This window comes from Lygodium microphyllum, chromosome 29 (genome assembly GCF_053477565.2).
Source record: "Lygodium microphyllum isolate KBCC chromosome 29, Lygodium_microphyllum_v1.1.10, whole genome shotgun sequence".
Lineage (NCBI taxonomy): Eukaryota > Viridiplantae > Streptophyta > Polypodiopsida > Schizaeales > Lygodiaceae > Lygodium > Lygodium microphyllum.
In genome coordinates this window covers 82,763,688-82,789,126 of record NC_141163.1, presented here as the reverse complement: position 1 = coordinate 82,789,126, position 25,439 = coordinate 82,763,688, and the positions used below count along the sequence as shown (strand labels likewise).

General features: G+C 43.2%; 1 protein-coding gene across 5 annotated transcripts; it reads left to right on the top strand.

The window, feature by feature from the left end:
• Window positions 1-1,577: 1,577 nt before the first annotated feature.
• Window positions 1,578-6,728, top strand: LOC148010851 (pentatricopeptide repeat-containing protein At3g12770-like). Of its 5 annotated transcripts, XM_087671713.1 has the most exons (5): window positions 1,659-1,798; window positions 1,908-2,002; window positions 2,893-2,938; window positions 3,011-3,171; window positions 3,367-6,728. In XM_087671713.1, the coding sequence occupies exons 2-5, from the start codon at window positions 1,983-1,985 to the stop codon at window positions 5,471-5,473; spliced, it is 2,334 nt and encodes a 777-aa protein (XP_087527839.1). In that variant the 5' UTR covers window positions 1,659-1,798; window positions 1,908-1,982; the 3' UTR covers window positions 5,474-6,728. The 5 variants fall into 5 exon arrangements, with proteins under 5 accessions (XP_087527837.1, XP_087527839.1, XP_087527838.1 ...); XM_087671711.1 differs by lacking the exon at window positions 2,893-2,938 and having other exon boundaries at window positions 1,578-1,798; XM_087671712.1 differs by having other exon boundaries at window positions 2,893-3,171.
• Window positions 6,729-25,439: the final 18,711 nt, after the last annotated feature.

The window sequence follows — 25,439 nt, the reverse complement described above, 5'->3', positions numbered from 1 at the left end:
TTTTCAAAACACAGCTAAATGGTGGAGGGGAGGCAAGAAGATGCATGCGAATCCGAGAGAGAGAGAGAGAGAGAGAGAGAGAGAGAGAGAGAGAGAGAGAGAGAGAGAGAGAGAGAGAGAGACTTGCACCTGAGCGAGCTGGCTCCCTGCTCCAAGCGATTCCAAGCATGCTTCCGTGCTCCTTGCTCCAAGCAATTCCACCCTGCAACTCCACCACATCGCAATGAGATCAAAAAGAGAGATAAAAAAGAGATAGACAATGTCTCTCACTAATCATGAGAGAAAGAGGTCGTGGGGTATTAAAGCCACCTTAACCTCCCTCAACCCTGCATGCATGCAATTCAAAAATAGGCTTGGGGAAAAAAAAGACTCTTAATCTAATCTAAATAAAATAATACCACAATAAATTATAAACTAACAATAAACTAATAAACAATACAATAGCAATCATCATCATCATCATCATTATTATATAAACTAATTAGATATTATTATTTAGATAGATGTAAACTAATAATATCTAAATTAAAAACAACAATAATAACAAAAACAACAATAATAATAAAATAATCATAATCATAATTACTAATAAATAAACTTAAACTATAACTATTAACTATTAATTAATTAACTATTAATTAACTAATTAATAACACAGAGAGAGAGCGTCTGCAGCAGCTGAGAGAGAGAGAGAGAGAGAGAGAGAGAGAGAGAGAGAGAGAGAGAGAGAGAGAGAGAGAGAGAGAGAGAGAGAGAGAGAGAGAGAGAGAGAGTGTGTGTGTGTGTGTGAGTATGTGTGTGTACCCACCACTGGTGGCCGCCCGCTGGCCTGCCCGCGCATCCACAGGCCTTGCCCACGCGCCTGCCCACACGCCCGGCCTGTCCCACAGAGAGAGAGAGAGAGAGAGAGAGAGAGAGAGAGTCTGTGTATGTGCGCCTGGGCTCTTGCAACTTGGCGGGGGGAGGGGGGGCAGTGACCACGCTCGTTTGATACGACAACTTCCAACTTGGGGGGGGTGGGTAGCGACCATGCCTGCCATCAAGGTCGAGGCCAAAATAGACCTTTTCAAAACACAGTTAAATGGTGGAGGGGAGGTAGGAAGACGCATGCGAATCCGAGAGAGAGATAGATAGAGAGAGAGAGAGAGAGAGAGAGAGAGAGAGAGAGAGAGAAAGGGAGACTTGCACCTGAGCGAGCTGGCTCCCTGCTCAAGGCGATTCCAAGCGTGCTCCTTGCTCCAAGCAATTCCACCACACATCGCAATGAGATAAAAAAGAGATAGACAATGTCTCTCACTAATCATGAGAGAAAGAGGTCGTGTGGTATTAAAGCCACCTTAACCTCCCTCAACCCTGCATGCATGCAATTCAAAAATTCAAAATAGGCTTGGGATTCAAAAATAGGCTCGGGAAAAAAAATAGACTCGGGGAAAGAAATGGAAGTTGAGGAGATACCGAACCTCCAGCCAAAATGATAAATAGATATAGATATTTACCATTAAAAAAGAAAAAAAGAAGAGGACCCTCAGCGCAACCAATAATCGGAGGCTTTTACTTGCATGCAATCACAATAGATGATGAAAAGCTCTAGGAAGGATTGTCTGCAGCTGGCCCCTCTCTCTCTCTCTCTCTCTCTCTCTCTCTCTCTCTCAGGCTCGACATCATAGCATGCCTGCCACCTCATGGCTGCCCTGCCTCAGCCAAGGCGACTCATGGCTCTGTTTCCCGAACCACTGGGCAAAGGAGCGCTCGTCAGAGTTCGTTTTATGCGCCTCTGTTTCAACCGCAAGAAGAGAAGGTCCTTATTTCTATCGATACAGATCCTCAATAGATCGATACAGAAAATGCTTGTGTCAAAATTGTCTGCATGTGGCCAATTTTTCAGTTCCTTAATTGGATTTCTGCAGACGTGGTAATGGCTGTTTCTGGAGATGCCCCAAGAGTGCTTTCTTTGAGAGCTCCCAAGCTCAGAGAGATTGGGGATGCTGCCAAGCTGGAGCAAGTGCGTATGGATAAGTCATCTGCTTACATCTTCACATGTGCCTCTATAACTCTGCAATTCGACACAATATAAGTTTTAAACAAATTTCCACTGTAATTCCCACATTGTGAATTATGACAACATTATGAGCTTCTCTGAGGGCGGCACCACATACCTAGCTAGGTGTGGTTGGGAGCGACCCCTGCCTCAGTCGCACCTAGCCACTATGAGCCTACTGCTAGTCATACATAGCTAGGTATGCGGTGCCTTCCTCGTACAAGATGATGTTGAACATTATAGGGAAAGAATAAGGGAAGAGAGCCCCTTTTTTTCTCATATGGAGAAATGTTGGGCTGCCAGCCCCTCTGCCCCCAGCTGCACCTAGCTAGGTATGCAGTGCCTCCTTCGTAATGGCTCATGATGTTGAATACTATAGGAAAAAACAAGGGAGAAGGACCCTTTTCTCATATGGTAAAATTCCGAAAACCTCGGGTGGGTAGCCCTTGCCCCCAGCCACACCTTTCTAGGTATGTGATGCTGTCCTGGGCTTCTAGAAGCCCATGATGTTGAGCACCATAGGAAAAAACATGGGAAACAAGCCCCTTTTTCCACATGGGAAAATGTCAAACATTTCTTATTACTATCATCACAATGCTGCTGATGCTGTGTAATCAATGCCAATGTTTTCATACCCTGAATCAAAATTGACATCCTCATCTTGTCTTAAACAAGAGCAGCAAGAGAAGATTCCCTGTCCTTCATTTCTCACGAGTGCTGAATATTCTGGGAACTTTCATCAATCCTTCTTTTTTATCACAATAGTTGCATTTCCTGTAAATACTGTAGTTTTATTTAATCAGACAAGAGCAAACTGATTGTTATTTTTACCATCCCTGATTTGCTTTCATCAGGAAGCTGAAAGAAAACATCCATTACATCTTTGCAAAATTTAATCTTGTAAGCACACTTTCTGAACTTCCGAATTTCCTATTGGTCCATTCTGTTCTGCTCATGCTTTACTATCTGCAGACATCAAATCAATCTATGGAGGAGGTTTTCGTGCACCCCAATACTCAGCAGGGCAGGCATGTCAATCTCTCTCAAACTGCAGTGGAGCCTCATACAGAAGGAGCTATTATTTTGCAGGAGCTGATTGAGAAATTCAATGCAAAAAATCTCAATTCTCTTGGGTATGTACTACTTCCATAAGTTGTGTGCTTGGCATGGGCATGTGGATGCTTTGTGTAATATGTCAGATTAATGAAACTTCCACCAATTTATTTATCTAGATTGTGTGTGGACTTTCCAATTTCTCTTTAAAATGCAGGGTTGCAGGAAGTGATGATGATCGTTCTTTTCGCTCTTGTGTCTTCTGGGGCTTTCAGCAACCTGTGTGACAAAGAACATCTCTATGAAGCATTTCAAACCTTTAAAAGCAGAAAGTCACCGCAGGTTTACAGGTTTACGGATGCCTTTTCTCACCTTATACAAAAATGTATCACAGAGGATGATCAGATAGAAGGAAGAGAAATATATCAGCTAATAGTGCGATGGGGATTGGACAGGGACACCTTTCTGGGATCCCACTTGATTCGAATGTTTACTGCTTTTGGAAGTTTGTTGGAAGCCAACCAAGTATTTAAGAACATATCCGAGCCCAGTGTATTTGCCTGGAATGCAATTATAACTGCCTATTTGACATATGGACGAACGGCTACTGTCATGAAGCTATACAATCAGATGCATGCATCAGGTGTGGAGATCAACGGGTTTGTGCTTGTCAATGCCTTGAAAGCTTGTGGTATTGGGACAGATTTGGAGCAATGTAGATTGGTTCATTCCCATATAATTTATTATGGGTTTCTCGGAGATGTCTATGTGGGCAGCACTCTGATTGACAGCTATGCCAAATGTTGTAGTCTGGAGGATGCTAAAGTGATTTTTCATAGTTTACCTGTGCAAAATGTTGTCACATGGAGTGCCCTCATTGCAGGGCATGCTTTTCGAGGGAGTTCAAAAGAAGCCCTTGAGTTTTTTGTGGCAATGCTGGGTGATGGCATGCAACCTAATCAAGGTACTTTTGTTGGTGTGCTGAAAGCATGCCTTGGCCTTTCCACTGCTGAAGCAGGCAACTACATTCATAGCCTGGTGATTGAAAGTGGGCTGGAAGTGGACAAACTTGTAGGCAGTGCTGTTGTTGACATGTATGGGAAACATGGAAGGCTAAAAGATGCTCAAGCAAGTTTTGATAGAATTTCTGAGCAAGACGTGGTTGCATGGAGTGCTCTTATTTTAGGTTATGCACTACATGGACAAGGTGATGAAGCCTTGCAGCACTTTAATGAGATGCTACATAAAGGTCTTGTCCCTGATACAGTTTGCATGGTTGGAATCTTGCAACTCTGTCCAAGAATAGCAGCATTTGAGCAAGGCAAGCATGCACATCAGGTGGCTGTTGAATCCGGTTTGGAATCGGATCTACAAGTTGGTAGTGCTCTTATTACGTTTTACAGCAAAGGTTTAAGCCTTGGTGATGCATGCATGGTCTTTGAACGATTGCATGTGCGAAGTGTTCTTACCTGGAGTTCTATCATATCAGGATGTGCAGAACATAGTGAGTTTTCTTTGGCCTTCAAATATTTTGAGTCCATGAGGCATTTGGATGTGAAGCCCAATGCCTCTATATTCTCATGTCTTCTCTCAGCCTGCAATACCGCTGGTCTTGTTTTTGAAGGATGCCAAATCTTCAAGTCTGTGATAGAGGACTTTTGTCTCACATATACTGCTATTCACTACAGCATAATGTCCGATCTGCTTAGCAGGAGTGGCAGCTTGGATGAGACTGAAGATATGCTTGAAAGTGCTCCCTTCCATCTTGATGAGTCTGGGTGGATATCTTTGCTACTGTCATGCTGCAGTCGAGGAGGACAGGTGGATCTAGGGAGGCGATGCTTTGACTATATCTTGACTCTTGGCAGTTGTGATAGTGCATATGTCCTCATGTCAAGCATCTATGCTCAAGCTAAGATGCAAGAAGAATTAGTGAAGATTGAAGGATTGGGGAATTGTCTGAAGGAACAATTCAAATCCTACATTGAAATTAATAAACGTGTGCATGTTCTGACTGTTGGTGACATGAGCCACTTAGGGGCAGATATGATCTCCGAGCCAAGTTGCTTCAGTAAACTCTTGCAGTCAAATGCAGAAGAAAGGTCTGTGAACTCGCTTTTGAGTGTAGACTCTGTGGGGTACAAGGAGGATTCCTTGTGTGGACACACTGAAAAATTAGCCATAGCTTTTGGTATTTTAAATACACCTGATCAAACAACCATTCGAGTGGTGAAAAGTACTCAGATGTGCAGGCATTGTCATGATGCTATTAAGATAATTTCCAGGGTGTGTAGGAGGGAAGTTGTTGTATCAGATGTCTGCCAGGTACATCATTTCAAGGAAGGAGTCTGCACTTGCAAAGATGAAACTCTTCTGCTGTGAGGAGCAATACTCTTTTATGGAAGGCTTATATTGTATGAATGCACATATGGTTGGCACCTTTGCAAAGGTGTATATAACAAGGAGTTATCAAGACCATTGGGTGCTCCACCTGCATTTTTGAAATCATGATCATGATTGCAGCAGTTGACAACTTGAATGATGTAGCCAACTCTGGGATGGGCTCAGTATACATACTTTTTTAATGTCTACCTGCTGGGTATGAGCGTGATAAGGTGTGACAACAATATAGGTTGGCCATCTTTTATTCTGTGATGGTGATTGCTCAACAGTAAAAGGTTTCTTGGTGATCATAATTCCTTCACAGAGCTAGAAGTGCAGCCTCAACAAGTAAACTCAAATGGGAATTTGGGTTTTTACAGTTGTATTAGTAATCTAGTCCTGCCAGTTCTAAAAAGGTTTTAAGAAAAATGGTAACCTAGATGGTTGAAGACTGCGAGCTCCATCCTTGACATTGTTGGTCCAAATCTCTTGAGTACCAGGAGTAGAAACATTCCTGTTCCTTTTGGGATTGCAGTGTTGGCAGTGGGTGTGGCTCTTGTCCGAGGATTCCATTCACAGCTTCTCTCAGTCTATGTATGCTGGCACTGCGACTCTTGCCTGAGGATTGAGGGGCTGTTGAAAATGGAAGTCAAGGTGTAAAAACAAGAAATAAAAGAGTTCAGGGTAGAAAAGAAGAGTCACATTGTGGGATAGAGATGCAGTATCCTTACAATTATGTTTATGCTCACTTCAATCTCAGCTTGTCCACACTTTATGCAAATATATTCTAAGAGAAGCACCTAACTGTATACTTGGACCCTCATGCATTTTTGCATTACACATAGAGACATGTTTATAAACCTTCATAATTTGATCCTTTGCAGTTTGGCATTTGGATAGATTGACGAGATGGTAGGAAACAGATCTTAGTAACCTCTGGCAAAACAAATTCCCTTTGAAACAAAGGCTACTAATTTGGAGATGCATGATAGGAGTGTTATTGGTGGGGCAAAATTTGGGAGAATGCTACATTACCTCACCTCAATGTTTGAGATGTTCATATGCTACCGAGAATGTCATCTCCTTTGGCATTGCCTATTCCTACTGATGTTTTAGTTCAACTTTGCAAGCTAGATTTCTTGCACAATGTTCTTGAAATCTTTTGGTTGTTTGGCAAATTTTTGCCTAGTCCTTTGGGACATTTTTTTTTTCCAATTGGGTTATAATTTATAGATTTGGGACATTATGGACCATCTAGGCTTAAAGCAACCATGCATTCTCGGATATTCAATCATTTCAATTTCACTTCTACTTTGACTCCTTTTTGCAACAACCTTTATATGATTCCTGTTGTTGGTGCTCTCGTGAGCATACCGCCAAGACCTATGGACTGCTTATTGCTTTAAGTGTTTCAAGCCGAGAGCTTTGGCTACCTCTCATATAGCTTATGTGCACTCATACACACACACAAGTGTAGTGAGCTTACCTTTGAATTCGATTGAGTTGTCTCCTGTCACAAATCCGCCAGTAGCCTCATGATCCAATATACATTTTTAAGCAAGCTCCATCTCCAAGCTCCAAGCTTTAAGCTTCATAGCCATGTACATGAGAAAACAGAACAAAAGAAGAAAAGCTTCTCCACGGTCTCTGACACAGACACACACTCTCCCTCTCTTATACACAAAAATGAAGCAAAAAGAAGAAGAAGAGAGGAAGAATAGCTTCTCTACAGTTCCTCATTCACACACATATTCTCTCTCTTATACATAAGAATGAAGCAAGAAGCAAGAAACAAGAAGCGAGTAAGTTTGGCCACACACTAAGAAAGAGTTTTTTCATTCAGTTTTGGACTTTTATATATACCTCCTTGGGTGGCCATCCTCTTTTTTGGTTCGGTCTTTGCTCATTCCTTCACTTTTTTTCCTTATCCTTTTCTATTAGTATGGCATTAACCCGTGTCTCTTATTCTTTACAACTTGCATGAGAGGAGTTTGGAATTCTTTGACAAAATAAATTACAATGCATTTGGCGTTCTTTTTGTAAAAATGTCAAGGCGTGTTTATTCTTGTGAGTCTCTTTTTTACATTTAGAATTTTTTTCTACATCGTCTTTAAATTTTTCTTAGTGCATCTTTGTCCTTCGTCTTCCTCTTGCCTTGGGACTATCTTTAACTTTTGATTTTATAGATTTTTCGTCTTGGCTTTCTGAGGGTTAATATTACCCCCCTCCCTAGCTGAGTGCAAGTTCCATAACATTTGATGGTACTGGCTAAAGATGTTGAGGATTGATGTGGAAGGATTCTTGGTGCCTTTTGGGAGGTTGGTCATGTTAGAGACACTTTGTGAAGCAGATTTTAAGATTGGTGATATTGAAGATAGATTGGTGGTTGAAGGCGGCCTCCGTAGTTGTTGACTCACCGAGCCATTGTACAATGCACTTGAAAAGAAGAACGAGTGCACTTCTTAGGGGGATGTGTCTACCTTACCATGCAATGTATTGTGTAAGTGATGGTGGAACTTGGAGATGGGTCAAACCATAGAGCCTAAGGTATTGTCCCACACTTAAGGATCTAGTTCGTATAAAAAGGGAGGTGATGTGTGTGACATAGGGAGATATGTCTATCAAAATGTCATGCCCTTGATATGCCCTAAGTTGTGAAGTAGGGGAGGGACTAGGGTGGTTCCTAAGTATAGTGGTTGTAACACTCATAAAGTACAAATGAAGGGATTTTATTTTATTTTTCTTTTCCTTTTTACTTCTTTTTTTTGTTACAAGGGAGCACATTAAGTGGCATCCCGTTCATGGGCAAGGGCTAAGCTGCAGGGAGGCTTGAGGGATTTGCTTAGGAAAGGTCGACTTTGCATAAAGTCCTTTAAGTTGATTCTTACATTAAGAGGTGTGGTGAACAAAAATGGGTAGTTGCATCCAATAAACCTATTATCGCTCATATTTTCTAATAAGCTTATACAAAATATTGACAAAAGGGTATCTCTTATCATGAGGTGGATCATTGTGCAGCTATCTATCCCTATATTAATGTCAAAGAAGAGGGGTGATAACCACTCTTTCTTTACAGAGTAGGCTTTTGTTTTAGTAAGATTCTCAAGAGGCAGAGATAATTACAAGTGCTGATGAAGACAGGATTTGGGCAAGAAGAGAATTTCTTTGAGGAAGTGTGCTATGGATGGGCAGAGGTCCCTCTCTGTGAAGGTCATACACTCCTCCGGAGATGTTGCATTTACATTGTAGATCTGAGAAAAATTGTACCTACCATACACCTCTTGGTTGAAATCAACTCCAATTCTCTGCGAATAGGACATGTAGGTAGGATTTTTCCTCTCATATAGTAATGTGTTATAGAATGCCATCTAGACATCTAAGTTAGTCTCAAATGTTTCTTTGTCACTTTAGTTGTGCTTCATACCCCTCCACTTTCTTGGGCATCTCCATCACCTTGTCCTCTCAATAGTTTTCATGCTCCCATTTCCACCTTGTGGGTGTCTAATTCTCTCCTTCAACCATTGCTTCCCCAGTCTTGCTGAGAGCTTTATCACTTCCTCCACCACCCTTGGAGATAACACTTTGTCCAGTGTTTGAGAGAAGGTGAAGGCGAATTCAAAGGATCGATTGTGATTCTCCCATTGCTTCCATACTACAACTTATTGGTTTTATTTTGTTGCCTTGCCATTTGGGTTATTGTCACCGTGCAATAGCCCACAATGAGTTCACTTTGAAGGACATTTTTTGCATAAAAGGTAAAGTGATTAGAAAGAAACACTATCAAATGATGGTGGAATGTATAAACCAAGAAATGAAAATTTTCACATCAATTTGTACGTTCAATGCAAGAACTTCATGGAGATCTTTTACTAAAAGAAGAAGAAAATTCAATTCATCATTTTTTTTTGAAGCTCAACTCCTATTTTGATTTTTCATTCACCTTCCACATTATCCCCTCCCCCTTGGAAATGATGAAAATCCTTCCTAGTATTATGGAAGTAAAGGTGTAAGGGCCTTCAATGAGTCCTTGGTGTGTCTCACTATTTTAAGAGCCAGTCTTCATAAAAGGTTGGATTATACTCTAATATCGCATGATAGTCCATATCCTGTGGACGAATGCCCACATGTGTAATATAAGTTAATACATTAGTCAAGAGGTCACCTGAGTTGATTTTGCTTGTTGCAATGTGTTGTTCCTCCTTTGTTATGGTTCTATCCAAGCATGGATGTAGCATGATATTGTCTTCTAATGGTTGATTTCTTGTCATTGCTAATACCCTAAATGAAGTTGGGGCCATATATGGTTGGTCATACTCGAAAGTTTTGATGGCACGTCCTTGCTCCGCACTGGTCAGGATTTGATAACCCTATTGTTCGCATTCAATGCACAGAGTATACCACCTGTGTAAGAAGTTGGACTTAGATTGAACTAATAATGGAGCTTGGCAAGTTCCTATGGTAGCATGGGAATTTTTCTCTTCTTGAAGGATGTAAGTAAGAATTTACTTAAGGCTTATTCTCTTGAAATTTCATTGGCAATCAACTCTTTTGCAATGGTAGAGGTTTTCTGAAGATGAATTCGTATTCTTCCCAAGAACACGGCAATGAATGTACCTCATTTGCTATGTATTCCTCAAGTAGGCCTAGGTCCAAGAATTTGTAACTTCTAGCAAATAATGTAAAAGTTGAGTCCAATCATCGGATGCACGTTACTAAGTCATCTCCTGTGTCCATGGCCATGTTGGAAGCCAATTCAAGAATGGATCATCATTGCTGCGATGACTTAAGGCCTAGTGGTGACTTGGACAGGTTGATACATGGTGTTTCTACTTTGGGATTCTCATTGGGTTTGGTGAGCATGGTTTGAGAAGTTGATTGGGTTTGAATTTTGGTTGATGCTTTGTCGTCGGATTGTGTAGTGGTAATCACATCAGAGTTATTGGGTAGGAGCTCATTGATGATTGATTGCTCATTGCCAATTGGTTGAACTTTTGGTCGATAGACCATTGGAGCACTCATGGATTGAGCATTCATAGATGGAGCACTTTTCCTCTTGGATTTTCTATTACCCTATTTTGATTTATGTTTCTTGGCATTATTTTTTGGAGCCTGGGATTGAGGGGCATGCATGTCTCTTGTGAGTTTGGATAGCCACACCAAGGTATTACCTTCATAGTAACCCTGGATATGCAATAGGGCTTTTGGGACCTAGCACTACCTAGTCACATGTATACCATAGGAGTGCCAACTTCTCTGTTTAGGTCTAGAGCGTAAGGCATGAAAACTATGAGTTCCTAATGATTGGCTTTTGTGAGGCTGTGGTCTATGCTTGGGGACCCATGCGATTGTTTGATCTGTAGCTTTGGGTGTAGTTTCGAGGTGCTGATGGGACTTCACAATGGGTGTATATTGTGGTGCACTACCCCTCTCCTTAAGGTTGACACTAGGGTTAACTAGCAATGGCACTATAGGATTTTAGGTAGTTGTGGTGCCCTTACTGAAAGCCATTACTATTCTAACATTACCTATGGCAAGGTGGATGGGCTGCGAGTCGTAGTTAACATTATAGTGGACTTGTTTTTAAAACATGTGACCCAACAATGATTCCTTGCCAATAGTTTATTTGTTAGGTAGTACATAAAAGATGATGGATATGTTCTTAGTCTTCTTGATAGAAACCATTAGTTACACTTCTCTAAGAGTGGATATGACTATCTCCCAAATGGGCTGAGTTTTGCATTGGTTGGTTGCAAGTGTGGGGTTGATCAATAGTCGTCCAGTGATCATAAGTTAAGATATTATAGTAAAATCCCTCATCAATTAGTGCATCAAAGGTGTATACCTTTTGAGCCATCATTGTTATATGCAGGTAGGTTGGTGCTATTGCTTCCTCATCCTCATCCTCTATTTTAGTGATAGTTGTAACTCTCACATTTATTGGTGGTTCTATCATTGGAGATTCATGGAGTGGATGTGACAAAGGGTAATAATGTTTTGTATGACTTCCATTGAAAAAGCATATGCCCTCTAAGATTTTGAGGTGTACATTGCTTGTTCTACTGATGTTGCAAACCTTGAAAGGTCCCGATCCCTTGAATTTCATCTTCTGCTTATAGCCCTTAATAGAATACAACAAGATTAGGTTTCCTTGCTTGAAGTCTCATTGTTTGATGTGCTTATCATCAAACCAAATCTTGCATCATGCCTTCTCACAGATTAGGGCATGGGTTGCAATGAGACAAGTCTCGGATAGGCGTTCTAGCTCTAGCAAGTGATTTCTCCATGCTTCTTTGCCCTCCCATCTCTCTTGTACTAATATTCTCAAGCTTGGAGCAAAGAATTTCATAGGTAGAATCATTTTAGTTCTGTAGGTCAATTTAAACAGGGTTTGTCCTATGGTCATTTTGTAGGCCATCCTATATGCCCATAAAGCTACCATGAGCTTGTTGTCTTAGTCACTGTTGCGTGAAGTAGAGACCACTTTTGTTAGGACATTTACTAAGATCTTGTTCATGGATTAAAATTGACCATTAGCTTGAGGATAATATGGTGAGTATTTTGTGTGGATTATCAAGAAGGTGGATGTCAAGTGTCAGTAATCACTTCTTTGATGAAGTGTGTGCCTTGGTCACTAACCAACTCTATGGAATAACTGAATCGTGAGATTACTTGCCCCCAAAAGGAACTTGGCTGTTGTGGTCCTAGCATCATTTTTGCGAGGTACTCGAGCTTCCGTCCACTTAGTGAGATAGTCTTTGGCAACAATGATGTAGTTGGCTTGTGAGGACTATGCCATAGGGTTGATTGGACCAATGATGTCAATTTTCCATTTCTCAAATGGTTGGTGTGCGATCACTGGGGTCAATTCTATTTTGTTCTTACGAATAAGGACTTTGGTCCATTGGCACTCATCATAGTGCTTTACAAATTAGCTAGTAGACATATCTCCTTAAAAGTCCATCCTATCCTAACCAATAATTGACTAGTAGTCAACTGATAGGGTTGGATCGTCAAAATTAGTCTCTTTAACCTAGCTTTTTTAATGGGTCATTTAGGCAGTCCATTCTTTAGGATGTTGACTATATCATCTACCCAATACGATGTGAGTTCTGCTCTAAATAAGTCTCACTTCTTGGACATTCTAAAAAGATATGCATCCGGTAGGTCATCAATGATGCCTTGTTTAGCCGCTTTACCTATGTGTATGTGGGACATATGATCTCCCATAAAGTGCTATTTGCCTTTGCATACTACCACAGAGAAGTCAAATTCCAAAAGTAGAATTAACCATTGAGTAGTGTGTCCTATTGGGCATGATTTGTTCACAAGATAAAGCAATGTTTGATGATCCATGAAGAAGGCAAAGATTGTCACTAGAAGATAATGTCTAAACTTCTTTATACCAAACACTATGGGTAACCCTTGTCTCTCTATTGTAGAATATTTTATTTTGGTATCAATGAGTTGTCTGCTAGCAAAGCTCACTGGATAATCAAGGCTATGCTCACGAAGTTGTCACAACACTGTCCCCATGGCAAACTTTGATGCATCAATGTGCGCATGGAAGGTAATGCACTAATTTGGGGCTCTTAAGATAAGAACTGAAGTTAGAACCCATTTAAGACTTTCATAGGCTTGTTGACATTCTTCGGTCCACTTGAATACTATCAATAGCTTGTACAAAAGTCTAATAATCAATGCATAGTTCAATACAAACTACCAGTAGTATCTTGTGTGACCTAAGAAGCATTGAACTCCCTTGAAGGTCAAAGGGGAAATGTTTAAAATTACCCTAAATTTTGAGGATTCTATGGCTATCCCATTCCCTCGACACAATGTGCCCTAAAATACAATCGTTCTTTACCCAAAATTGGCACTTTAAGAGGTTAAATGAGAGATTGTATTGCCTACACCATTCAAAGACTATTCATAGCTTTTCTAAGTGCTCTTCCCAGTTGGTGTGGATGCACAAGTCATCTTAAGAATACCTCCAATCATTTTCTAAGCATGTCCTTGAAGATGGCACCCATGAGGTGTTGGAAGGTAGCAAGGACATTGGTAAGCCCAAATGGCATGACTACGTAGGCAAACACCCCCCATTCGGTAGCGAATGACATCTTATGCCTATCGCCTAGATGGACTTATACTTGGTTATAGCTTGAGAAGCCATCCAAGAAACTATAGGCTTTCTTTCTTGCCACTATCTCTAGCATATGCTTAGTGTATGGTAATGGGTAGTTGTCTGTCTTTGTAGTAGCTACGTTTACCCTTTTATAGTTCACGCACTCTCGAATATTTCCATTATTTCTCATGACTATCACTATGGGTGCTACCCAATCTGTGTACCCGATCTCATAAATGAATTCTACATTTAGTAGCTTATCAATCTATTCCTTCACTACAAGTGCATACTTAGGATTCATTGCGTACAGTCGTTGCTTGACTGGTACTGCATCGGGGGTTATGGGAATATTATGAGTCATGATATTCAAATCTCTTTATTTCATCTCGTATAAGGACCATACAAATATGTCAGAGAATTCCCTTAAGAGATTTATGAAATTTTTCTCTTCCTCCTTAGCTAGGTCGTCCACTATGTATACGATTCGAGGCTTGTCCCCTTTCCTTGCCAAGTTGACTTCCTGAACTTTGGTTGGTCCTTCAATGGGTTCACTCGCATGTCCTTTCTGCTTGGCTCCTACCAACACCACTATTTGATCACCCTTCTTAAACTCTGTGAAGAAGCACTTGGAAAAATCTTAGGGTTTCTTCTGTCGGTCAGATTTTGAAAACTTTGATTTCTTCCTTCTCTCTTCCTTTAGCCTCTTGCACCTTAGGTGGATAGGGAGGTTCTCTTTGGTGCGTTTGGTCCTCATGGCATTTTGGGGTCGCTATCAGGGCTTACCTCCTTTGATTCGAAGTTGTTCTCACAATCCTCACTTAAAGAGGTTGTCTCCCCTGGTGGACATAGCTCTGAGGCTGACTCCACTCCAAATAATGATGTGGTGCCAAGATGGAATAATTGTGCTAACTCATAATCTACTACCTCTAGGTATTCTAGCCAAGTTTGGTCACAATCTACCTTGACAACTCCATTCACTCTAAAAACATTGACCTCTCGAGGTTTAGAGTTTGCTCTGATTTGCTCAATCACTCTTCCATCCATATCAGGTTTTATGGTATCTACTTCCTCTTCACTTTTCTCATTGATGGAACAACAATCTTTGTAGTCAACATCAGAATTCTCATCCTCAAATTGTGCATTGCTTTCAAGGTTCCTACCCTCAAGTTTTTTGTCACTTGTAATGATCCTAGTTGTATAACATGTGTAAGTCATGCACCTTAGTCTATCACCACTCCTTACTCTCCATGAGATCCTTGAGGGGATTTAGATTTGTTGTTGGGTTGCCGACTAGCTCACTTGACAAGTACTCAATGATTCCATGGAGTTCCAATTTGTTAGTTGGGACATGATAGGTGATTGGTGTCAGCCAGATAATGGAACTCCTGGCCATCATGCATAGGGACATTGTGGTGGGTCGATTAGAAGTTGTGGCTTTGTTGGATTTGCTAGTTGAATCTATAGCTTGCTTATATTCATCCTTGTCATTTGAAAATGGCAGATCAATGGTTGCCAACACATGCATCGAATCATGCATCCTCACGACAAGGAAGGTACTTAGTTAGAGGTCCACAATCACTTCTGGCCCTTGAGTTACCGTTCAGCATGGCTGAGATGGCATCTAGGTCCATTGGTGAGGTTTTTCAAGTGTATATCTCTATCACTCGAGAATATTAGGTTGTTACCCCAATCCTCTATCACTCAAGAATTCCTCATCCAAGCTCTGCCTAGCAGGATATTATAATCCACTCCCTTCATGATTATGAAGTTAACGAAGAATTGAATTCCTTCTATCTTTAAAGGCCAATCCTTCAAGACTTCAAAGGGTCTAACTTTCATCCCATTTGCTAGAGGGACATTGAACCATGTAGTTTCTATTGGTGGGTTTCCCCAAGCTTGTAGGACTGCATGGCTAAGTACACTAACTCCTGCTCGTATGTCTACTATCCCATTTTGTGTTGTATCTCCTAGGGAAATGGTAGGTAAGGATATGTCCATCTCATGAGCTTCCCAAAAGGCATTCAATTGTGGAGACTTAAATATTAGGTTCATCATTAGGCTTGGTATGTGCATCATTGTGGGAGCTTTCGCTCAACTGCCAAGACCCACGGACCACTTATTGTTTCAAGCGTTCCAAGCCGAGCACTAATGGCTACCTCTCACATAGCCGACGCGCCATCCATATTTACGGGTGTAGTGAGCTTACCTCCATGCCGTTCGAGTTACCTCCTCTCCCGTGCACTCCGATAGCTCCACGATCCAAGTGCAAGCTTCAAGCAAGCTCCATCCTCAAGCCCCACGCTCCAAGCTCCATCACCGCGAGCAAGAGAAGAGAAGAGGAAAGAAGAGAAGAAGAGAGGAGAAGATGGAGAGCTTCTCCACCCCACAGTCCCTCACCCTCACGCACTCACTCCCTCACACTCTCACACTCCCCCTCTCAAGCTCAAGCTCAAGCAAGCAAGAAGAAGAAGAAGAAGAAGAAGAGGAGAGCCACTTTTTGCCACACACAAGAATGAGCTTCTCATTCACTTTTCAACTTTATATACAAAACCCTAAATCCCTTTTGGGCGGTCATCCCCTTTTCCCCTTTTTTAAATGGCCGACCATATCCTAGGCCCTTTTTCCCATTGTCCTTCTATCTTTCTAGCTTCCTTTCCACCGCCCGTCTACATTTACAAATTGCATGGTGAGAGCCCAGCGCTCCCTGACTTAAACCATGATGCGATTGCGCTCTTTTACAAAAGTTTTGACTTGCACTTTTCCTTGTGCGCCTTTGTCTTCCATTTCTCTTTGCCTTGGCCTTTGTCCTTGTCTTCTATTTTAGCTTTTCAGATTTTCCACTGCCTGGCACTCTTTTACAAGATTTCAGGGTGTGGCTTTGTATTTTGAAATGCACCTTTCTCCTTTTGCATTTGCCTTGGACTTTTTAAGGTTGCCCTTGTGCTTTTGGCATTTTCTCCTCGTCTTTCTTCAGTCGGGCTACCTTTTTTCCTCCTTTTCCATGTGTCTTTTTTATTTCATTTTACTTTCTTCGTGTTGGGGTTAACATTATTCACTTTTCAACTTTATATACAAAACCCTAAATCCCTTTTGGGCGGTCATCCCCTTTTCCCCTTTTTTACATGGCCGGCTGTAGCCTAGGCCCTTTTTCCCATTGTCCTTCTATCTTCCTAGCTTCCTTTCCACCGCCCGTCTACATTTACAAATTGCACGGGTGAGAGCTCGACACTCCTTAACTTAAACCATGATGCGCTTGCGCTCTTTTACAAAATTTTTGACTTGCGCTTTTCCTTGTGTGCCTTTGTTTTCCGTTTCTCTTTGCCTTGGCCTTTGTCCTTGTCTTCTGTTTTAGCTTTCCGGATTTTCCACCGCTTGGCACTCTTTTACAAGATTTCAAGGTGTGTCTTTGTATTTTGAAATGTACCTTTCCCCTTTTGCATTTGCCTTGGACTTTTTAAGGTTGCCCCTGTGCTTTTGACCTTTTCTCCTCTTCTTTCTTCAGTCGGGCTACCTTTTTTCTGCCTTTGCCCTGCGTCTTTTTTATTTCATTTTGCTTTCTTCGTGTTGGGGTTAACATTACCCCCTCCTAGACGAGTGCCAGTCCCATGGCACTCACCGTCGTAAGTAGTAGGCGGTAGCATGCACCAAAGACGTGGGTGGCAAGGACGCCTATGGTTGCCATGGCAGAGTGTTGGCAGTGGTGGGGAGGAAGGTCGTTGGGGGCATGTTGGTGGGTTAAGTGGTAGGTGGTGGGGCAATGGGAGGTGGTGGTAGGGCTGTTCGTTGGGGGGTTTGCACTGATGGAGTACAAGTGGCGGTTTGTGGGGATTCTGTACATGATGATTCGTGGTTGGCTTACAGGGTGATAAGGATAGGAATTCAGAGTTGAGTGTTGATGAAGAGCGAACGACACCCGTGTTGGAGACTTCAATACACCTGCAATTGAAAACCTCTCATAGGTGGTTTCTCCCTAGGGTTAGTGCTAGTCTTCTTTATCGTGCACAAGATATAGTTCAATTAGTTTGGGAGACAGGTCGAACTATAAGCAAGCTGAGAGTATTGTCCTGCACTTGAGGACCCAAACTGTGGATATACTTTGGTGCAGATATTATGTGAATGCTTGTGCATACTTAGATATTACGTAGGTAGAAGACCACGGGCTGGTTTCTCATAACGACATGTGGATGAAGCAAAGTCGTCCGTGGTGGGAAGAAGTACACGGGAAGGTGGATGCAACATCCTGTGCATTGTGATTGCACAACGTAACAGAATAGAACGCAGGGATACTGCACTATCGATAGTTTAGCTGGTAGACATTGGGGCTGTGCGATGAGGACAGTGTACTGTTCATGGCCATTCGTGTAGTGGTTACCACAATTGATTGCAATGGTATTAAGGTAGAGTGCAAGAGGGAATTATGTGAATGGGTCAGGGTGACAGGTCTAACCATAGGTGAGACACTCGCCTTAGGTGTGTCCTGCCCTTGATGTGCCCTGAACTATTGTGGGGGGTGCTAGGGGGCTAGGGGAGTAGGGACGGAGCTAGCCGACCAAGGCCACTGGATGCACCTAATTTAAGGGCCCCTAGGTGCGGTGCTGTGATCGTGGGTGCCTCTTATCTTTTAGTTTTTTTCTTTTTTCTCTTTTTTTTTTTGCCTTGCCTGAGTACAACGATTGCAATATGTTGAGGCTATGGGAAATGTCAAGCTTCAAGGGCTCAGGAAATGGACATGACAGTGATGATTGTGCCCTAGCCCCGTTGTTAGAGAAGCCGTGGTTGCGAGGTTGGTACGATTGAGGTAACAACTGTCATGAGCTCACTATAGAGCTTGACCCAAGAAGAGAGTCTAGCCCATGACTATGCTTTGGTTTGTGCGATGTGGGCACTTGCAAGGGTGATTTTTTGCATTCGGTAGCGTGGCTTTGTTGCGGTTCTTTGTGTGGTTGGTGGGCTTGCAGTGACCTGGGCGTTGAATACGTTTGCACGAAGACCTGTGTCATCCTGCATCCACTAGTCACTTCATGAGAGTATATGCTTGCTTGCATCAAGTACATCAAACAAATGTAATCATGTTAAGACATAACTTTTCAAAATGCTATGATGCTAATTGCAATGCCTATTCCATTACTTGTTAAAGATGTGGCATACATTAATGATAGGTAAGGGAAGTGTGTACAAGTGGGGAGTTTGCCCCTTTAATCATCAAAAGACAAAAAGTTATGGCATGATGACTTGTCAAGTTGCTTGTTCATCATAGGGGCTAGTCGATTTGCACAAGGCGGGGTGAGTCCGGGTGGTCAAGCGATTGAGGCTCTACTGGTGCGGGGCTCCCATGAGGTTGGGCAGGGAACATGTCGGCCGGGACATGAATGGTGTAATCTCAGGCCATCACTGTTTCCAAAATGCTGTTGAACAATTCATTGAATTCTTCCCTGTCCCGAGCTGCCCTTTCTGCCCTTGAGCACCTGGTGCCCGATCATCTGTTGTTTGCGCAACTGGTGTTGCCACATCTTGTGTGCTTCTTTGAGCTTCAACCCCCCTGGCCCGGGGATTCTTCGGCCTTCGTCCAGGGCAGTGTCGCTTGGGACCTCGTTTCTTTGCATACCTTTTGAGGGTGGGCACGTAGTGCACCGACGGAGAGGTGTGTGCTGCATGTTCCCGTCGTCTGCGAAGAGCATCTCTGCAAGCCAGCTGCCCTAGGTTCTCCATGTTTGTCTCGTAGGGGGACCTGCAAGATGCGAACCAAGGGTTAGGCCTTGATACGGAATAAAGCCGTTCGCATGGGAGGGATTATAGTGTGGGTTATCAAGCGCATATGACTAAAAGGGGAGGGGTGGGACATGCAGTGCTTGTTGTAGAGGGATGGCCCCCATGATGATATTCATTTAGCTTCCAGCCATTAGCAGATCTTGGCTCATGTTGAGTTACGTGGATTGGTGGTCATGGATTGGGGCAGGGCTCATCCTCAGAAGGATAGACCGGAAAGGGAAAGGTGTATAGAAAGGGACTGCACCCTGCCTACATCATCAGAGATGTTGGTCAAGGCTTCCCATGGTGGCAATGAGGGGTGCATGCCCTCCGCCCGGAGGTGGAAATGGTCACGCAACTTCTAAATATGTGGTGAGAGGGGGACCGGACGAGCTTAGCCTATTGACCCCAACTCTTCTGCTTGCGCTTGACTATTATTGCTTGTGTGTGTTGATAGTGTCTATACAGGATCGCAAAAGTCATTGTTTATTTATATACATATCCATGAATCCATGTCGCTTCATGAGGATAAAAACCAATTATAGAACTCCGGATTGTACTAGAGCGTGGCACACACATCCAATACTTGTGGCAGCTTATCAATACCGATAGATATTTTGCAATATCGAGTAGCATGGAACCTTGTCCGAGTCTATTGGCAACATTTAACTCCTCCTCAGTGAGAACCTTATCAAACAGTGAGTTCTCTTGGCTAGGTTCAGCTAAGTCCGTCCCCCGAATGGCAGTCAACACTCGAAGGGAAGTTGGTGCCACATAGGTTGGGTCTCTTTGAGACCGCCATTTGGCCAATCACTCCTTTGAGACTGCCATGATTTGGGCTCCTAGTTCGACCATTGCAATGCGGTTCTCACACCAATGCTGTTCAAATTGACTTCGGCCCTTTGATAGCTGCTTTAATTGCTCTATCTCTAAGAGATTTGGTTGGCAGAGTGCATCATTGAATGTGAAAGTTAAGTGCAGTTCCTTGGCTTCCTCGCCAGCGCGATGAGTCGCATGCGTTCATATAGGAGCCTGTTGTAGTGCTCGTCAAGATGGTCTTGCTCTTCCCAAGACAAGGGAAATGGCAAGTATTCTCCAAGCTACTCTTTAGGGAATGCACGCATGTCTGCCAAGACATAGACATGTGCAAACACTTTGAGCTTAGCATCCAACTCAGTTAAGCATTTTGTGACACTTTTATGTTTAACGAGGGCTTGCTCGGTTGCTATCTCATGCAAGGTTCTAGGAGTTTGCCTGGGTTTTAGCGTAGCTGGGGGCTCTGGCCTAGATGCACAAGTTTGGCCAATGCAAGGATTTCTTATGCTCTTGGGGTTTCCATATGTCTCCTGAGGCTTCATTATTGCATCATGGTTATCCTTGGACGTGACTGGTATAAGCTTGTCACCCTGTTGTGACAGCGTTATGTCCACTCTTGATTGGTCAATGCAAGTTCCATTGTCGGTGGATTGAGCATTGCAAGTAGCCATTGATGGTAACGACTGATTTGATTTTTCAAAGCACACGGATGTGTCTGAGGTTTCACCGCTATTAGGGGAGGTATCAATGAGTTCATTGGTGGATGGACTCGATGCTTTATTCATCAGGTCTCTAATGCTCTTCGTCTCAATGTTCTTGGGGTCCACAACCACCTGCAACTGTTGTTGTTTTCGCTGTTTTCTCTTCTTTTTCTTGGTCAGTGAAGGTGCATCTCTCAACAACTCAGGACCTTGGACTAGGTCAACCGTTGTTGTGCTTGGTTGGGCCTTAGCATGTCCTTTCTCTAGTGTGTCCTCATGGGACATAGCCGTGGCTTGCTGATTAGCCTCGCCCAGTTGTGAGGATACAACTGTCTCCCTTGTGGAAGAGTCGAGATCTTTAGCCAATTCCCATGTGTTTAACTTCTCCATCCTAGGCTTTAGGCGCTTTGGAAGTGCTGGAGTTGTTAATGAAGTTGGTTGCGACACCTCCTCCACAAGTAAACTACTAAGGACATGTTCAACAAGGGGCATTGTCACGGCCAAGGGCTGTGACTGCTGTGATCCTTGATTTGAAGTACTAGCAGCTAGTTCAGTGGACTTGCTACTATTGGTTGATTGTGGTGTCAAGTCCTTAGGGCAATTGGAAGTGGTCATGTCCTTTGTTGCCCTTAGAGAATTCACTTGCGTAGATCGAGTATCAGTTGAGCTAGCCACGGTGGATTGCACAGGCATATCCTTAGGTTGAGAGCTAAAGGTGGTGTTGTGTCCTGCCTCTTGGACATCTAGAAGCTTTGATGGAGATAGAGGTTGGGAGTGAATAGCTGCCATTGACGACCGCTGTTGTGCTTCATGTGTCCGTTTGGAAAAGGAGGATGTAGGAGATCTAGGACTCTTAGGTGGACTTGATACTATGCTGAATGATTTGCTCGAGGCTATTAGACAATTGTGCCATTTGCTTTGTTGAGCAATCAGCCTTGCCATGAGCAATGTTGTGCCTATGATACGTGTTATCCTCTTGGAAAATCAAAGGCTCTTTTGGCACTAATGGCTTTTGTGCATGCTCAATGGCTACATATGACATCTGCTTAGTAAGCATGCTAGGCTGAGGCTCTTTCTTTCGAACACTTGTGTTCGGTTTCTCGCCTCGAGACCTAGAGTTTCTCTTAGATTTCCTCCTATGCTTTGTTGCTTTTGATGCAATCTTGGCTTCAGTTGATAGAGATAGTTTAGCAGGGGATTTTGGTACCCACATCCATCGGTTACCTTCGTAATACCCTTGAGCATGTAGCAACGCTTTGGATATCCATCGCGGCATTGTGCTGACCTTCCATCGATGCCTTCGTCTATAAGGCTTGGGCTTCTTTTGGGGTCTTCTACGATATTTGTAAGTCCAAAGCCCTTCCTTGGCATTGTCTCTTGACCTTCTTGTTTCAAGTGTGGCCTCACTCACTAGTTCTCGCTGTTCGACCTGTGCTTGTATCAGCTCTTCCAACAAGTCCTTGCTCTCGATAGTAGGCTTGACTATTATGTCAGTACCTTCCTTGCATTTCCCTCGAGGTTTGATGAGGTCACCCTCACTAAAGGTTGTGACTATCCTCACACCCGGTAGTGTCAGGTGTATCCTCTGTGCTACATAGTCAGCCTCACATTTGGTCGCCCTTTTGAAGGGTCTTCCTAGGAGGGTTTCCTTACCATATTTAACACTATTTGGAGGAACATGAAATAGGATAGGCAAGATTTCAGTTTCAATTGTTGCAAGGATATTGCACTTCCCTATGAGTGCTTGTGAAGGTCCCTTATAAGGGCTAAGAGTTGCATTAGTCGGTGTCAGCTCTGGTTGGCCTAGTAGGGTCCATGTCTCATAGGTCAATACATTAAAATCTGCTCCTTCATCAATTAGAGCATCAATAGTATGCTCTCTTTTTGCGGTGAGTTTGACCCTAAGATAAGCAGTGGTACTATATCTTCATCTTCCGGGTCTTGGCTTGTAAATTTAAGCCTTCTGACAAATGCCCTTGAGTCCCCAACTGCACGATCAAATGTGGATTCTCACTGATGTCTTGGTTCATTAGTGTAGGGCTATCCAAGGGCCATCTATTGTCAGGACTGTCATATCTAGTCATTCTCACTATTGTAGCCTGAGGTTGTTGCCTTCCGCTTTGACTAGATGTAGTCCGAATGTAACACGTATGTATTTTTGCAGTGTGGCCTTCTTGCCCTTGTTGGCTAGATTGGGCCATTGAGGTTCTAGGGTCTCTGTTTCTCCCAGTTTGTGTATGGGCTTTTGGTTGCTCTTTTGTCATCAATGAGGATCCACGTTCGTGTAGAGCCATTACTACACTAAGGTCTAATTTGGGGGAGCCGTTACGGAGAACGCCATGCGCAATTTGGAGGACCATTTAGCCAATTTTTGAACTAATGTTCTAAGTTTCAGCCCGGTGATGGGTTTGTGATGTGCCTTTAGCTCTATGTAGCCTTTGGGGTCAATTTTGAGGTTCAGGGTTTTTCTAATATGTTACCTTGTTTGTTTTTTACCAATCAAATTTTAGCTGCTTAGCGTTTTGCGTCTAGGTCTTTGGATCTCGTTGCTGCCTACTTCAAGCTGCCAAGCGGCTGCTCCCTATGATTCCGTCTATTCCAAGTACCAGAATCGAGTTCTGAGTGTCAGAAGGACTTTTGACAATTTGCGCTGCTGAGCTCTAGCCGGTTCAGGTCAATTTTCTGAGAAGTTGATAGCAATTTACACTCGGCCCAGCTGGTCCGAATTGCAGGATTTGAGTGGGTCACTTGGACGGGCCGAGGCGCACGGGCCGAGGGTCAAATTCGTGACTCGGACAGGGTAGACTTGGGCGGGCTGAGTGGTCGATTTGGACGAGGTCACTCGGACGGGGGCTGAGGCATTTAGGCCGAGGGCGGAATTTGACACGTGGCAGAGGGCTGAATTGGTCAATGGTCCAAATGGTTGACTCGAACGGGCCGAGTAGGTTTGGGTTGAGGGCCCGGTGGGCTGAGGGCCGATTAGGGTTTCGGGCCGAGTGGGCCGAGGGCCGATTCTGGGACTCGGCCCAGAAGTGGCCGCTAGGACGGGCCGAACGCGGCGTGACGGCGATGGTGAGAGTTTGATTTCGCTCATTTCTTGTGACTTACTCAATCGTAGCAAGCACAAATCTCCAAATCCTATGTAGGGGAATAGGGGAAGGGATTCATATACCTGAGTAGAGTAGTAGGCTCGTCGATGGCATGATCGGAGCGAATCATGCAATGACTCTCTCTCTCTCTCTCTCATTGAAATGGTCACAAATGAGCTCTCCCTTGGCCTCTTGGCTCTTATGCCCCTTCCCCAGTATGGTGTTGATGCCCCCAATCACTCACTTGCCGACCTTAGGTATCACAAGAGAGCTTTTTATCATTTATTTGAACAATTTTTACCCTGTTTTACCTTGTTTTGCAACAGTAAACCCTAATGATTATTTTCTTTGTTTTCTCCTACTCTAATGCATCCAATTCACAAAGTAAATACCTACACTACTCCATCTCACAACATAAATCTCAAAAAAGTAAAAAACCTACTTACCAAGGAGATCGAATACCATCTTCAACCCCCTCACTTCCTATCTATCTCAAGCACCGGTTCGGGGAAAGCCCTTACTTCGATGCTCAATTCGAAGCACGCAAGTGCTCAAGGCTTGAATCCGTTGGTCCCAACAACGGAACCAAAATGTGGGAGCTTTCGCTCAATCGCCAAGACCCACGGACCGCTTATTGTTTCAAGCGTTCCAAGCTGAGTACTAATGGCTATCTCTCACATAGCCTATTTACGGGTGTAGTGAGCTTACCTCCATGCCGTTCGAGTTACCTCATCTCCTACACACTCCGGTAGCTCCACGATCCAAGTGCAAGCTTCAAGCAAGCTCCATCCTCAAGCCCCACGCTCCAAGCTCCACACCGCGAGCAAGAGAAGAGAAGAGGAAAGAAGAGAAGAATCCCAAGTTGCCTTTTCGGCTTCGGATCCTTTGTCTTTGGAGTTTTCTAATCTTCCTATACTTTTGGCTTCTAAACATCAACCATACTCTATTGCTCTGGTCCTAAAGAAGAAGGCTGAGAAACTAGATCACTCCTCCTAGTCACCCTCTTCAAACCTTCAAGCTGATCATCATCTCTTTTCTGCTTCTCCTCTACAAGTGCTTTGAATCCTCGAGATTTCTCCATATAGGCATAGATAGAAAAGACATCAACTTGATCATCCCATCTAGTCCCTTTCCTGATCTCATCACCTATGGCTGAAAGTTTAGATGTTGAAGCTTTCCCCTTTTTCTCTGCATGCAATGCATAGGACGATAAAGGAGATTTGTCCTTCGACAAGTGCTCTTATTGAAGGCCATAGGCAAGAGCTTCTCTTGCCACCTCTCGCATCACATAAGAGGAGTGCAAAAGAGACTCTTCTAACAATTTCTTCATACCACCCTTACCACCAAAATTTGGTTTGATCGGCTGCTCTGTATCTCCAAAACATATCATCTTGTCTTTCTAGACTACCAACTTTAGCCTTCTTGCCTCTTCAAAATCTTAATAGTCCTTCCAGTCATGATATAGACTATCACACCACATGCAAAGATGG